Raw genomic sequence first — 15,639 nt, 5'->3', positions numbered from 1 at the left:
CTCAAAACTCTTCCATCACTAACTGCTTGCTCAACTCTTGTACTGGATCTGTTGCTGCACTAGCCATCTGTCATAACTACATGCTTTCTATTTCATTTTCCACACAATTCAGATTGCAAAAATAAAATAAAATACATTTTCTGAACTTTGAGCTTTGGGTTAACAACTATTCCTGCCAAGCTATCTCCTGCCAAGACAATAATAGGAAATTAAGCAGAAAGACTATTGTTTCAAGATGATATGTTGCCCTACAGCTATTCAAAAGCAATTTTAAGTGAATTATCTCTGAAACAGAGTAGGGAGAATACAAACACTTAATTCTCTGGGAAGACTGGAAACAAGACACATTCAAAGGATATATTAAATTCCCATAGAATCAATTTGTCTGTGTGATACAGTGTTCTCATTCTTATATCAGCAGCATCTATCTAGCCAACTCAGTGATGTGTAAAATGCAGGATACTTGCTGAATATATAATTTATGCATGTGGCCTGTGCACCAAAATTGCTGCATCATGCATGAATTCTTATCAAAAGTTTATGCAAAAAAGGATATCCTGTACAATGGAAAAGTATTGTAAAATTTACCCTTCAGTGTCATTTAAATGAAGCTATGTTTTAAAAAAGATATATATGAATTTAGTGTGACTAACAAGGACTGCGGTAATGGATGCTTTAGGAAAGAATTTGAGCTGGTTGGCACATAGAACTAAACCAGGAGATTCCCTGATTGCCCTTCACACTGGAGACCCAGGTGTAAATCAAGGCAAGAGAGTAGAAAGAGATTGCTTTCTCACAATGACAGCTGTCAAAGATTACACGGGAAATGAGTTCTGGCACTCTTAATTTAGTTTGTTGAGAAAGGCAGAAGAATGGTTAAGTCTGCCCTGATGATTCTGGAATCTTACTCTGAGTAGATTCAAACCCATGAAGACAAAGAAGTGAAGACTATGTCAGAGTCCTTTGAGCAGTTTTCTGTTAAAAAGTTGAAAGATCATTAAAAAGTACATCATTCCCAGTACTTCATTTCCTGTTCTTTTTTTATTTTTACTAGACAGAAATATATGGTTAAACTTAATAAAAAAAAAAGTCTGTCCAAACAGCATTAAAAAAATAAAAACTTTTTATTTAAAGAACACTGCATTATAATCAATCACTAACAGAATTTGCATTGTAAACACACATTTGCGTTGTCACTCATGGTGAATCAAGGCAGAGGTTTCACTCTATAAGTGCAAGGCAAATTCTAGGAGATACTACCACAGTAGTAGTAGGCATCCTTTAGTCTCAAGGAATCATGGGTGTGCTCCCCGGAGAGGTAAAGAATTTACTCAGTTGATTTTATGGCAACCATGAATGTGGCTAAAGAGATCCCCTCAAGAGAGACAATCTCTGATGCATCTGCCACATTTAAAGGTGACCTTTGGGCTCTGCCTTCTGAGAGCTCCTTTCTCCTCTGCTAAACTGGACTGCTTCCTCTCATAACTCCGGAGACATTTGCTAAGCTCTTGTTTCCAAAGGCTGAGGTTTTGAGTGTGATCTTCCCATTCGTGCATATCCATGTCCATTTCTTAAAGGTCTCACTTGCACACATCCTTGAAATACAATTTTGGGCACCCTTTGGGTCTTTTTCCAGATGCCAATTCACAGTAGAGGATGTCCTTTGGGATGAGCCCATCCTTAATTCAGCACATATGCCCATCCAAGTTGAGGCATCTCTGTTTGAGGGGTGTTTGTATGCTGGGTATGCTGGCCCATTTGAGCACTTCAGTGTTGGTGACTCTGTCCCTCCAGGAGATTCCAAAGATTCGATGAAATGGACCTCAGGTATGTGAACTCATTCATCATTCAAGTTTATAGTTGTTGATCTTTATGGAAGGTGCTTCCTCAACTTCTTGGCACATTATGTTGGTCTTTTTTAGGCTTATGGTAAGCCTGAAGTCTTGGCAGGCTTTGGAAAAACTGTCCATTAGGCTTGAAGATGAGCTTCTGTGTGGATTGTTAATGCTGCATCAACAGTAAAGAGGAGATGTTGGATAAAGGCCTCCTGAGTCTTGGTTTTAGATCTGAGTCTCGCAAGATTGAACAGCTTTCCAATCTTGTGTGCAAGTAGATTCCCTCAGTTGAGGAACCAAAAGCTTGTTTCAGTAGCAGGGAAGATCTCAAACAGAGAAGGGGCAAGTACACAACCTTGCTTGAACTCCACTATGAATCTGGAAAGCCTCAGAAACTGAGTTATTGTATTGAATTGGGCTGTACATGTTTTCATGGAAGGATCAAATCATGCTTAAGAGCTTGGAGGGACATCCAATCTTTTCTACAAGTGTGAATAGTCTTCTACAGACAAAGTCAAAAGCCTTTGTGAGATCAATGAAGGTTATGTTGGGGGGCTTTTTTTGTTCTATGCACGTCTCTTGTAGTTGTCTCAGTGAGAAGATTATATTGATAGTAGACTCTTCAGCTCTGAAACTGCACTATGATTCAGGGTAGATTCTGTCTGCAAGGGTCTGAAGTCTATTCAGGACAACCTGGGCAAAAGCTTTTCCCATAATACTAAGAAAGGAAATGCCATGATTCTTGTTACACTCACTCCTGTCACCCTTATTTTTGTAGAGAGCGATCATGTGTGCATCTCTCATTTCTTGTGGTACTTCGCCTTCTTTCCAGGAGAAGCAGAGCAACTCATGAAGATGTTACAGTAGAATAGGTTTTCCTCATTTTATGACCTCAGATGGTATGCGATCTTTTCCGGGGGCCTTTCCATTGAGGAAGCCATCTATGGCAAGGCTAAGCTCCTTGACAGTCAGTTCATCGAGTTGGGTCATAACAGGCAGGCTTTTGATGGCCTGCGTCCGTACCAATATTTTCATTAATCAGGTCAGGCTGTTTGCTACCATAATGAAAGTAGATTGTACTACCTGCAGCTTATCAAACCTACTGCCTTGCGAGTAGCCCAGGAGAGTGTAAGGCCAAGGGAGCAACCCCTGACCGAAAAGCCCCACTGCCTTCTGGGTGAATTTGGGAGAATGTAAGGCTATGAGAGTAAAGTCAGATAGAAAATCTGGAGTGGAGCTCAAAGGCAATCCGGTACTAATATTTTATTATCTTTCTGACAACTCTTGAAACAGATTGGGTACTAGATGTATTAGTTCTTCCTCTCCTCTGGATTTTATCGGTGATGCCGAGAGGGAGATCATGAAGCATGGGCAACTCAGGGCCTCCATATCATCTGCCCAGGCTTGTGCCCTGGAGAAGTACTTCAAATTCGCCTTGAACATTGACACAACCCAGGAGGCAGCAGTCACCGGTTCTAAGTGCTTACTCATTGGCGTAGAGTTGAGCACCAAAAGCTGTCTCCAACAGTGGGAGAGATCATCGTATCTCACTGGACAACCACCGCCTTCATAACACTGGACAGCCCCCAGACAATAGGGTGCTGTCCTTCCACAGTCTCCCTGCTTCAATGGGTGCTTGGAGCTTAGAGTTTTACAACTTGACAAGTGGACCGTAACCAATGCACCAGGCAAATCATGTAAAAGAAAGAAAACACCCTTAAAGATAGGTGTGATGGAATGGTCACACCACAACAACTGGATTATCTGAGGACCTTCACCAGATCAACGATGCTCATTAAACTGATGTGATTAATGACAAGCTGAAATGACAAAATATGGATATCACATCCCTCCAAGAAACATGGCTAACATTGAGTGTATCTCTCAGAGAAAAAGAATATACATTTTTTTTCTGGCAGGGGAAAAGAGCAGAAGAAACACAAGAGCACAGAGTCTGATTTGCCATCAAGAATTCACGTCTGGGCATGATTAAGCCACTCACAAATGGATCAGAGAGAATTTTGGTACTATAGTTATTCACATCTGAGGGCCCTGTCAATTTTGTGAGTGTGTATGCCTCAACACCACCATCAGCAAGATTCTGAAACACAAATATGTTTTCCAGCTAAGGGATTTTAATACAAGGGTGGGAGCTCATCATGAAGCCTGGACCAACTGTCTTGGTCAACACGTAACTGGTAAGATTAATGTAAATGGTTAGAGACTGCTAGAATTTTGTTCTAACAAACTCATTATTCCAGACAAAGTTGCAACACAAAGTGTCTTGGAAACATCTCAGATCTGGCCACTGGCACCAAATGGATCTTATCATCACAAGGCATGCCAACCTTATCATCCGCCTTATTACTCACTGTTATCAAAGTGCTAATTGCAACACAAACCACTCTCTGGTATGCAGCAACGTCAGACTTAAACCAAAGACAAGACACAGATTGAAAGTAAAAGGATGTCCTTGTATTAACCTCAGTGTCACAGAGAACCAAGAAAAGTCACAGCAGTACAAGAACAGATATAACTTAGATAATTATTTCACATCTTAGCTCTAATGACTCATGACTAGTTTGACGCATATTCCAGTGTGTTGATACCAGTCACAGGGGCCAAACGCACAGCCCAAACCAACTACAAGACAGAATCAAATGAAAAAAACCTTACAAGCATCAAGAGTGGCAAGAACCAAGGTACAAGAAACTTCCTGATGCTGTGCCATTGACTATTGGCTATATTTATGTGAAAGCATCCATGTGGCAGCTGATGCTGGCAACATCAGAAATATGTATGATGGGATCCAGAAAACCTTGGCTCCAACTTCCAAGAAGATAGCCCCATTGGAATCAATGACAGGGGAAACAATCGATGACCACAGCAAGCAGATGGATTGCTGGGTAGAAACCTACTCTGAGCTTTACTCTGATGAAAATATCGAGACACTGCCTATGAAAACACTATATAATGATGACAGAGTAAAGTATGTTGGCAGAGTTCATTGTAAAGTCACAAAATGGTAAATTGCAAATGAATTGATACAAACAAGGAAAGGTTAACACATAACCTGGTTTTGTCTATGTCTTAAATAGATGTGAGTTTTCCTTTAGTATTAATGAAAAACTGATTTTATATTTTTGCCCCTTCTTTCAAATGAAAACCACAAGGATCTAATTTTATTCTTGAAACATGACTGACTTCAACTGAACAAAAATCTGAGACTGGTGAACCATAAAAATTACTCATCTATTTAATAAAGGCAATAATGTGTGTCCAATACCCATTATCTATTAATTAAGATCTAAGGCCCTGATCCTACACTTAGTGCTTGTCTATCTAAACTAGGTAAATTTGCACTATTGTAATTACACTGATGTAGCTATACTAGCACAAACCTCTAATGTAGACACACTGCATATATGTAAAATGTGGTTTACAAATACGTTGCTTAAATTAACTCAGTAATTTAGTTGTAGCTATACTGTTGCAAAATAACCCCATACAGACAAGGTCTTACACACATTCTCAACTGTACTCACTCACATGAATAACCCCACTAAAGCAAATGGGAATAGTTACATGAATACAAGCATGTGTATATTTTTTTGAAGGATCATGGCCTAAAACTAATTTTTTGTTTTTAAAAATTAACAATATTGTGCTATATATTATTGTTACAGCTGCGTCAAATATTCATTTGAGTTATGAATAAAATGCAGTGTTTCCTGAAAAAGTGACATGTCAATGGAAATTTCCACCATACTAAAGGAAATGGGGGGTGGGACTAGCAGGTAACAGGGATGCATGTGAAAATGTTTTTATGAGGTGTATCATGGTACATTTTTTAATTCTAACCAAGAGAATTGAAAAAGGAGATTATAACAGGTCATACTGAAAAGTGAACTGAATAGAGGTTACTAGTGGTGTTCTTCAGGAACTGGTTTGGGGACCAATCTTATTTAACATGTTTATTAATACCCTGGTACAAAAAGTGGGAGTATGCTAATAAAATTTCTTGATGACACAAAGTTGGGAGGTATTGCCAATACAGAGGAGGACAAGATTATCATATGAAAAGATCTGGACAACTTTGAAAACTTGAGTAATAGAAATGGGATGAAATTTAATAGTGCAAAGGGGAAGGTCATACATTTAGAGACTAACAACAAGATTTTTTTTTGCTATAAGCTGGGGACATGTCAGTTGGAAGCAACAGAGGAGGAGAAAGACCTGTATGATCAAAGGATGACGATGAGCCATCAGTGTGATGTGGCTATGAAAAAGGCTAATGCAATTCTAGGAGGCATCAGGTGATATATTTCCAGTGGAGACAGGGAAGTGCTAGTATCATCATACAAAGCACCAATAAGACCTCAGTTGGATTACTGTGTGCAATTCTCATCTCCCGCATTTAAGAAAGATGGACTCAAACTGGAACAAGTGCAGAGAAGGACTACTAGGATAATCAGAGGAATGGAAAACCTACCTTATGAGAGAAGATTCAAAGAGCTTGGCTTGTTTAGCCGAACCAAACGAAGGCTAAGGGGGCATAGGACCGCTCTCTATAAATACATCAGGGAAAGAGAGGAGTTATTTAAATTATGTGCCAATCTTGTCACAAGAACAAATGGATATAAACTGGCCATCAGTAAATTTAGGCTCCAAATTAAATAGAGGTTTCTAACCTTCAGAGGAGTGAAGTTCTGGAACAAATTTCCAATGGGAGCAGTAGGGGCAAAAAACCTAACTGGCTTCAAGACTGAACTTAATAAGTTTATGGAGAGGGAATGGTGTCATGTAATTGCCTACACTGTCATGTAGCTGATCTGTGACTGCTAGTAGCAAATATCCCCAATGGCTGGTGAGGGGACATTAAATGGTTGCAACAGAGAATTCTTTCCCAGGTGTCTGGCTGGTGGGTCTTGCCCAAATCTCAGGGTCCAATTGACTACCATATTCCTTCCCAGGGAAGAAATTTTTCCCCAGGTCAGATTTGCGAAGACCCTGGGTTCTTTTTGCCTTCCTCTGCATCATGAGTCACTTACAGGTCTAACCTAGATATAGTAAATAGTGGATTCTCTGTAACCTGAAGTCTTCAAATCATGAGTTGAGGAATTCTGTAACTCAGCCAGAGGTTAGGGATCGATTACTGGAATGGGTGGGCGAAGTTCTATGGTCTGAAATGTGCACGAGGTTAGACTAGTTGGTCTTGATGGTCCCTTCTGGCCTTAAAGTCTATGAGTATGTGTGTTCATACCGGTATAACTGTACCCATATAATTAGACCAGTATAAATGATAAAACTTTCCCTGAATACAAGGCCTTAGTCTGTAGCATCCTTATTTCAACCTGTTTTCTCAGTCGTGTATGAAAGGAAGGACAATATGCTCTCAAATATGACACAATTGGGAGCAAGTCTTCCAGCTATTAAAGAATTTGTAGATTTCCACAAAAACACAATGTGATTTAAGCTTTTGTTTATGTTCTACTCTAAGTTATTAATTCTGCTCTTTCTCCAGTGCACATTGTATAAAACAAAATTGTATCTATTATATAAATGTATGTGAGATGATCATTGTGCTGATAAGAGTGAATTTTATTCCAGTCAGGAGACATTTTTACAAGCCCTATAAGTCACTGCTTACTGTGAATAAATGCATGCTGGACATTTGTTTTTGTTTTTAAAAAAGCATGTCCATCACATTGTTACCTAAGGTACTTCTAATTCAATGTTTCAACCACTAACTCATACTACCTGCAACTATTCAAAGGGCTTTTTAGACCACGTGCTATTGAGGTGGAAAACAACCAGATAAGGACTTCAGGATAAATATTTATTTAGGCACATGAAATAATAACTCAATATAATAAGAATTGCAATTGACTACAACAAGATTTTTTCCCCAAAATTCACACCAACACTATCATCACTTAAACTCCTCCCATGAAAGTAATGGTAGAAGCATTAGTCTAGAAAGACACAGATGTTTTAAACATCACATGGTGTAGATGTGATCTAAGGAAGTTAGAAGACAAAGATGAAATGTGGGCCCCATTGACATCAATAGCAAAATTCCTATTCAGTTCAATGGGGCCAGGATTTCACCCATTGTGTTTAAAACACTGGCAACTACCAGAAACCCTTGCATATACCAGCGCTCTCACCATTTTTACCACCAGCACAGATACTGGTAGCAGTGTTAGGAAAGGCTAATGTAGAAACAGCCTAGTGGTCCGCAGGTCATATCTGGATATAAAATATCAAGTAATTAGATGCTTTTACGTAAACAGATTCTGGACATAATGGGCTAAAACAGGAATTACTGTAACCTTTTGTTTACAGTATGATTTTTGTTTGTAAAGTAAATGGGTTCTTCCTTTAGTGAAAAGGTCTGCTAGGAACTTTTTAGTTAAAGGATTACTGACAAAATAGGTTGCCATGATCTATCATGGCAACAGAAATACTGTAAATTGTCTAGCTGTATTTGCAAATGTTTACTGAGCATGGCAAATAATCCTGCTGCAAACTGAAATAAAATAACCTTTTTTTCTACAATAGCAAAAACATTGCTGTCTATTTTGTAGTTATGGCATGCACAATTACGAGTGAAGCCAAAAGTTCATTACTGATGCAAGTGAACTAGACTGAGATTTGGAAGAATGGTTCATGTAAAATCTCTGTTGAATTAAAGGGTATAGGTCTGCTAGCATCATTAATCCTTTTGTACTAGGATACTCTGGAGAGTGGAAGTTTTCTCTTCCCTATTCACAATTTCACTAAAAAAGTCATATTTTACTATAGCTAATTGTCCCCTTCCATTACTCAAATAGGAGACTTATAGGGCAAAGGTACATGTTATATGAAGAGGTGTTCAGGAGGAAGCACTGTTTCCTCTCAACAAATTCTGAATCAATGTATTTGGATGAAAGGTGCTTTATATATTATAGATGGAATGAATTTATACAAGTACTCTAGTAAAAAATTTTCAACTTAATTTCTACAAATTTTGCTTGAAAATATTTTGAATAAAATGTGAAACAATCTTTGGAAATTCCAACAAAATAAAAATTCAAATTGCAGAACATTTTGAAAAACAAATGTAATTCTTTGGCAAGATTATTCTCCAGGTATATTTAGATGCAGGGTATAAAGTGACATATGGTTTCACTAGCTGTGCTAAATGAGGTCATTTTGGTTTTTTTTATATTTTATAGAGTGAAATGGAGGAGATTCAGTATCAAATTGTGAAAAATGAGATATTTTATTCTACCTTTCTCTCTTCTTTCCCCCTTCATAAGTGGCATAATTCAGGCAGGTATTTTATTTCATGTCTTCCGCCCAAAAGAACCTGAAACTGTCTTCATCTAAGATTGGATCGCTCAATCCAAATTATTAAAAAAATATAAACAAACAAAATTACTAAAATAATTATGCTAAAATAATGATAAGGTTCAGACAGAAAACTCACAAAAAATATGCACATACTGAGGTATAATTCATAGCCTTATTGGACCAAGTACTGTTCTCAGTTATACCCATAATCATCCAGTGGAGCGGAGGAGGTGGCATTGATGTAACTAAGTGCAAAGGTGCTGTCTAGTGTACTCAGTTATATTGCTATAATTATACAGGTATATTTTTACCAGTATAAACACACACAGACAGGAGTCTTGCTGGAGCACAGCAAGGGGGCTCAAACATGCAATATGTCTCTCTTGCTGCTCCTTTTAGCAGGTATCAAATGCTCTCTGGTCACTGTGGTTCCATACACTTGATGCTAAGGGCATCTTACAAACATTTTTTGGTGTTTCATTTCTTTCCTAGCACACTCACAGAGACATAGATTTTAAGACTACAATACATATATTTAAATTAACATAAGTAATCTCATTGGCTTCAACAGGACAACCCACATGTGAGAAGTTAAGCACATACATTAGTGTTTGCAGGATTGGGGCCCAAGTTATTGTTGTACAGTGGGTAAAACTTTTCCAAACAAAATGCATAATACGCACCAATAAGATAAACATGGTTGAAAAATAAATACGCTTCAATGAATAAAAAATTATTCCCATTGGAAAAACAAACACTACAAGAAATAAAAGGAAATAGTATATTGGAATCATTTAGGTGACAAAAATGATTCTCAGGAGGATGCCAGAAAGCTCCTTATTCTAGATTATGAAATAACAACTCTGCAGGAGATAATCATTTCTGTTGTATATAGAAACAAATAGATACACTACTTATGTTCATCATAGCATAGTTTTGAGTTACAGAAACATTGAAAGTACTTAATTCTCATTCTCAACTATTCTGCCTTAAAAAGTTAGGTTTGATCATTGTAAATTACATATTTATAAATAATAACAGCAGAATATTTCTCAGGATGTAGTTTTAATAATTGGAGAGAAAATATATGGATACTAACATATTACCACAATATCAAATATTACTTATAGAAAACTAAAATAATACAGAATCAGAGTACAATTATGAAACAATACCAGTTCCTAAGTCAAAAGTTTTCCAGATTTTATTATTATAAAATACAATGTAATTGAAATGCTGTTTCTTAACAGCCCCAACAAACAGATCATAGCTTCGTATAGCAGATATCTGGAATAGAACTCATGGTTTTAAACTACTTTAGCAGCATTGCACCCCAAATCAATACAACAATAATCTTAAACCAAATCTGCATCAAATATTTCGTTTCTGTTCAAACTAAGTATTTTCTCATGTATGACGCCTGACAAAATAGTGATTATTACATTTTAGGGAACATATCTAAATAACACCAAAGGATTCTTTAGACCAATAGTAATGGCCAACAGCATGACGTAGCTCTTTTTAAAGTGTGGTTTACTCTGTAAGGAGATTTTTTTTTAATGGCAACACGTTGCTATGTTGACTGTGTCTCTGTTTCTGTATCTAATATGTTCAGTTTGCCAGTTTTTGTAACTATCAGCCTTGCAAATTCAGCCTAGGATCTGAAAATCAAGCTTGGTTACTTTCTTCTCGAACATCGCCACCTTTAGAAATGATTCTGCATGCAAAGTCTGTGGCATCTGTGCAATATCAGTGCCTTTAATGAAATACAGTCAATGATACTGTTGATGATGGACAAGAAGAAATAGAATCTAATTAACTCTCTCAGCTGAGTTGACACATAAGTGCAAAAATACATAAAAAATAGTAAGACCCTCTTTTAAAAAAGCACTTAAATTCATACTTTAATCTATCTTTATTCTGCATAGAACTTACATGGGTTTTCAACTTTAAGTAAATTATTAAATCCCATTGATTTCAATGAGATTTAAGCACATACTTACGTGTTATCCTCAATCAGAATTCTCTCTTATCTCAGGGCCTCAAAGCTTTTTTCTTTTTTTTTTTTTTCCTCACTAAAGTAGGTAGTGGGTATTTTTTTCTGTAGGTAAAGGTAGCAGCAACTCCAGTGGTTATGTTTTCTTAACACTTTCCAGTATATGCAACTATTTTAATTGTTTATAACTCTGCAAAATTTTAGCTGTTTTGGCTATAATTCCATGCTTGCTCTCTCAGGCTAATTTATATTATGTGACAATTTCAGCATAAATAGTTCTGCCATTTCCAAAATTAAGTTAGGGAACACTTGCTAAATGTTCCCTAACTTAGCAAATGTTTGCCTAAGTTAAAAAAAATCCAACTCTTATGGTATCATCATGCTTTGGAACATAGACATTAAATTTGGCAAGGCAGTAGCTCTGGATTAAGGGAGATGACTTTTGCTCTCCCTGTGAAAATTCATCCTGACTTGGCCAAATTATAAGCCTCTGAAAAATCAAAAGCTCATAAGAATTTAGTGGCTGGCTGCTCAAGTCTCTGAACATTCCAGTCTGCTGAGTATACGCCCAGCCCCAAGAAGTTCTCTATATATATTTGGATGGTACATAGGAAAAAAAATTACTTCACGATACCCTTTGGCCCATTGTCTGTGCTTGATACAGGTATGAAGTAGAGGGAGAACAAGGGGAAACACAATGAAAGCCCACTGTTACACATAAACCAGCATAAAGTCCAGACAGAAATGCAGCCCTTGCACCCTGGTAATGAATGGGCTGCTTTATCAAATTGGGAACCCAAAGAGCGTGGATGTTGGCAGGAGTTGTGGCCATAATTACCATCCCTTATGGACACCCTAGGCACTTGTGCAAGATTTCAAACCATATAAACTAATACAAAAAATGTAAATAATATAGCTACCCCCATAAAGATTCAACTTCAGTCATGTAACACCTTTTAAAAGGAAAACAGTAATAGACGTGTGAACCATGATTGAGTTAATGTCAGATCAACCTATCGTTTGGAATTTTCTGACTTATGTACTTGATTTCTTTCTTATCCTCAAAGTCCATTTATCATTAATGTCAGTTTCTTGCATTTAACTTCCATTGTTTGCTTGTTTGTTTTTTTTTAAATCTGAGCAATTCAGCTTATGGAAATTGCAAGGGGTGGAATACCTGAAAACCATCGAGTATATACTGGTAACAATCAAGCCATATAAACTAGCATTGCACTGATTGTATGTATAAAATCTTCCTTAAAATTGCTATTTGACAAAGAAAATGTTATTTAGAAGGTCCTTCTTTCCCTCAGTGTGAGAAGTGGGAAAAGATTTCTTAGTGTGTTAATTACAATTTAATGATTCATTACAATATATAAGAAAATAAACATCATTTGATGCTAAATAGGAATCTCTTTGCTAATTGCTATTTTCCAGTCCCAGTAATTATGTTGCCATGCTAGTTAACTCACTTCAATATATTCTGAGAGTGGTGACTGAGGGAATTGCTACCCCTTTATAGAGAGCTAAGAGTCTAATTCCTCGCACACTGAGCTTGAAATTGCATCTGCCAGCTCTGGAATATTATGATGATCTAATCACCACAGTTAATTATCATTCTTAGCAACAATCATTGTAACAAATATATGATTTTAATATACCTCTACAAGTGGTGATAATGAAACCAGCAATAACTGCACTTGACTTTATCACAGACTTCGTATTCCCATTGTTAGTCTCCCCAAAACATTCCTGCTCAGACATAAGGTAAAAAGAAATAAGTGTGTGCCATAAGTTTCAACACTATAAAGATGTGGATTTATGGGAAGGAAAAAAACAGCATTCACATTTATTTCATGCTTAAATAACGACAACAATTTTTTTTCAGTCCAAAAATATTCAGGTAAAACATACTAGCTGGCATAGGTAAATAATTTATCTACTTTAGTATTGACCTACCATTCTATAACTGGCCTACTTAGAGTCCAGACTGGAGGCTTCTATCATTGCTATTGCTGATGGAGCAGAGGACTGAAAAAGACTCCCCACTTCAGAACTTTGCCCTTAGATTCACACTAATGGGGAGAGAATTGAAAACTTTCAAAGGAATAGTCAAAGAAGCACTCATGCTGTCTGCATTCGAGTGTAATTTGCGGTCACTTAATGCTATTCAATTATTCTTGCCTATGTTATTTCTCAGCTAGAATACAGCAATGAGATTTACCTGGGCATAAAGCCTTCAGCACTTGGGAAGTTCCAGCTGGTACAGAACACTGCAGAACATCTCCTTAGCAACACAAGATATCAAGAGCACATCAAATGTGTTCCCTGCTCTCTACACTGGCTTTCCACATAATTTTGAATAAAGGTCTCAGTATTATCTTAAGGGTGCTCCATGGCCTGGGCTCCAGATATCTAAATGATTGGCTAAAACTCCAGGAAGAAGACAGTAGTCAACAACTTTGCTCCTCTGGCTTGTTGGACCTCTCTACAATAAGGGCCAAATTCATCTGTGTGGGAGAGAGCTTTCTTCTGGGCTGTCCCAAGACTGTGGAATGAATTCTCCTAGGAACTAAGGATCATTACAAATCTCAGCATCTTCTGCTCTAAGTGCAAAGCACATTTCTTTGAGCTTGTCTTCTCTAACACAAACACACACACGCAAAGTCAAAGAAATGTACCTTGCATTTAGAGCAGAAGGAGATGAGGTTTGCAATGATTATTAGTTCATGGGAAAATTTATTCCACAGTCTTGGGACAGCCCCCGAGTTGGAGGACTCTTTCATATACTACTAGAGCATGGATAAGTCTTAGGGCAATAAATAGTATATTTTCATTTTGATGCATGAAGATTTATCTGCAGACCTATACATTTCAATAAGAGTAATGTACTCTTTTCCTTACAAAAACATTAGTGTAGTGCACCTAAAATCATCTAGGTTGTTTATGATGGTTTATTACTATGAATACAAAATGTAGGGCTTGATTCTCTGGTCCACCAAGTTCACATTGCACCACCTATGCAGTGCTAAGTATACTTTATATTGCTGGAAGCAGTCATATTGCCTCAGGAGAATTCTCTCTGTTTAGGACTTAGATAAGTGACATAATGGAACCTTAATGACAAGTGGGGCTCGATGCCTGAGAATCAGGAAGCCACTATTGCTTCCCTGACCGCCTCCCTTTTTCAGTGTGTCAGAGCAGAGCTCAGGTGCAGAGGATTCTCAAGCCCTAAAAGTTCAAGGTTTAGAACTTGATCCAAAGGTTTATGAATTCAGTGGAAAGAATCCTATTTGGAGTAAGTCCTCAAACAGGAAATGCTGAATGGAAATATTTCTTACCTCGGCAAGTAGGTAAAGGGCTGCTCCATTGTCCATTGCTCCGGCACTGTGCTCGAGTCGCACCTTGAAGTAAATACCCAGTGCCACAAGTAAAGTTTACAACATCATTCAAATTGAACTCGCTTCCATTAGTGACTCCATGAGCTGGGTTCCCAGGATGTCCACATGTGATCGCTGTTAAAATGAAACAAACAGACTAACATCTAAACTGAAATGTGCAGGTCTATGGTATTGCTTGCATTTTTTAACCACTTCTTTTTTAACTTGAAATTTAGTCATACTTTCTATTTATGTACTGGTAAAGTAATAAATTGAAGGAAATAGAAGATAAATTTGTGGAGATTTTTCTATTTCTTTACAAGAAATGTTGAAAAAATTTCAGAAAATGTGCAGTATCTATATTTTACTTTAATTTTAACCACTGTACAATAAAATTAATATGAATATACATGAGTATACTTAGATAGATAGCATAATTTAGGCAGATCTGATATCTTTAAACGAGATCGTTTAAAACAAAGTCACTCCTCCTTCTCTTGAATGATTCCAAGTGTTGTAGTGACAGAATCCTGTACTCCAATCAGCGCAGATTTTATTTAACACATCAGAAACACAAGCCTCTTAAATAGTAGGATTTTAAATAATGTTGATTTAAGGGAGGAGTCAGAACCCAGTACTAACCTTAGTAACATAAAATCTGATTTTATCTACCAGAAAGTTTTGGATCTATTCTGCCAAATATTATTTCAAATAGATTTTATGAATGTAAGGAAATAATAATAATAATTAATAAAGTACTTTGGTTTGTGTCTTCTCATAAGGAATTCTATCCTGCAGAGACTTATGCATATGTTTAACATTAACTATGGGTATGTCTACACGGGCAAGTTTCTGAACAAGTTACATCACTTTTATTAAAGAGATGGAATTAAACCATGGTTGCATGTCCACACTGTACCCTTTGTGATGGTGGAGCGCATTCACATTAGCAGCTCTTGCAATGGCAGACAGCAGTGCATTGTGGTTGCTATCCCACTGTGCAGCTGGCTGCAGGGTGCTTTGAGAAGAGTTTGCAATGCCTCATAGGGTAGACACAGTGTCACACGATGCAGGTTTCCCAATTCCATTG

The 15,639-nt window shown here is 37.3% G+C and overlaps 1 protein-coding gene across 3 annotated transcripts in view; it reads right to left on the bottom strand.

Moving 5' to 3' along the window:
- The window catches only part of CSMD1 (CUB and Sushi multiple domains 1), a 1,994,958-nt gene that overhangs the window by 80,021 nt on the left and 1,899,298 nt on the right, over window positions 1-15,639 (bottom strand). For 2 of the 3 annotated variants that reach the window (XM_050950505.1, XM_050950506.1), the window contains exon 54: window positions 14,511-14,684. The exons of the other annotated variant lie outside the window; for it this stretch is intronic. In XM_050950505.1, the coding sequence (XP_050806462.1) occupies window positions 14,511-14,684 (174 nt within the window). The remainder of the gene's footprint in view (window positions 1-14,510; window positions 14,685-15,639) is intronic. 3 annotated transcript variants of the gene reach the window in all.

The sequence above is a fragment of the Gopherus flavomarginatus genome, chromosome 4 (genome assembly GCF_025201925.1).
Source record: "Gopherus flavomarginatus isolate rGopFla2 chromosome 4, rGopFla2.mat.asm, whole genome shotgun sequence".
Taxonomy (NCBI): domain Eukaryota; kingdom Metazoa; phylum Chordata; order Testudines; family Testudinidae; genus Gopherus; species Gopherus flavomarginatus.
This window is presented reverse-complemented; position numbering and strand designations above follow the sequence as displayed.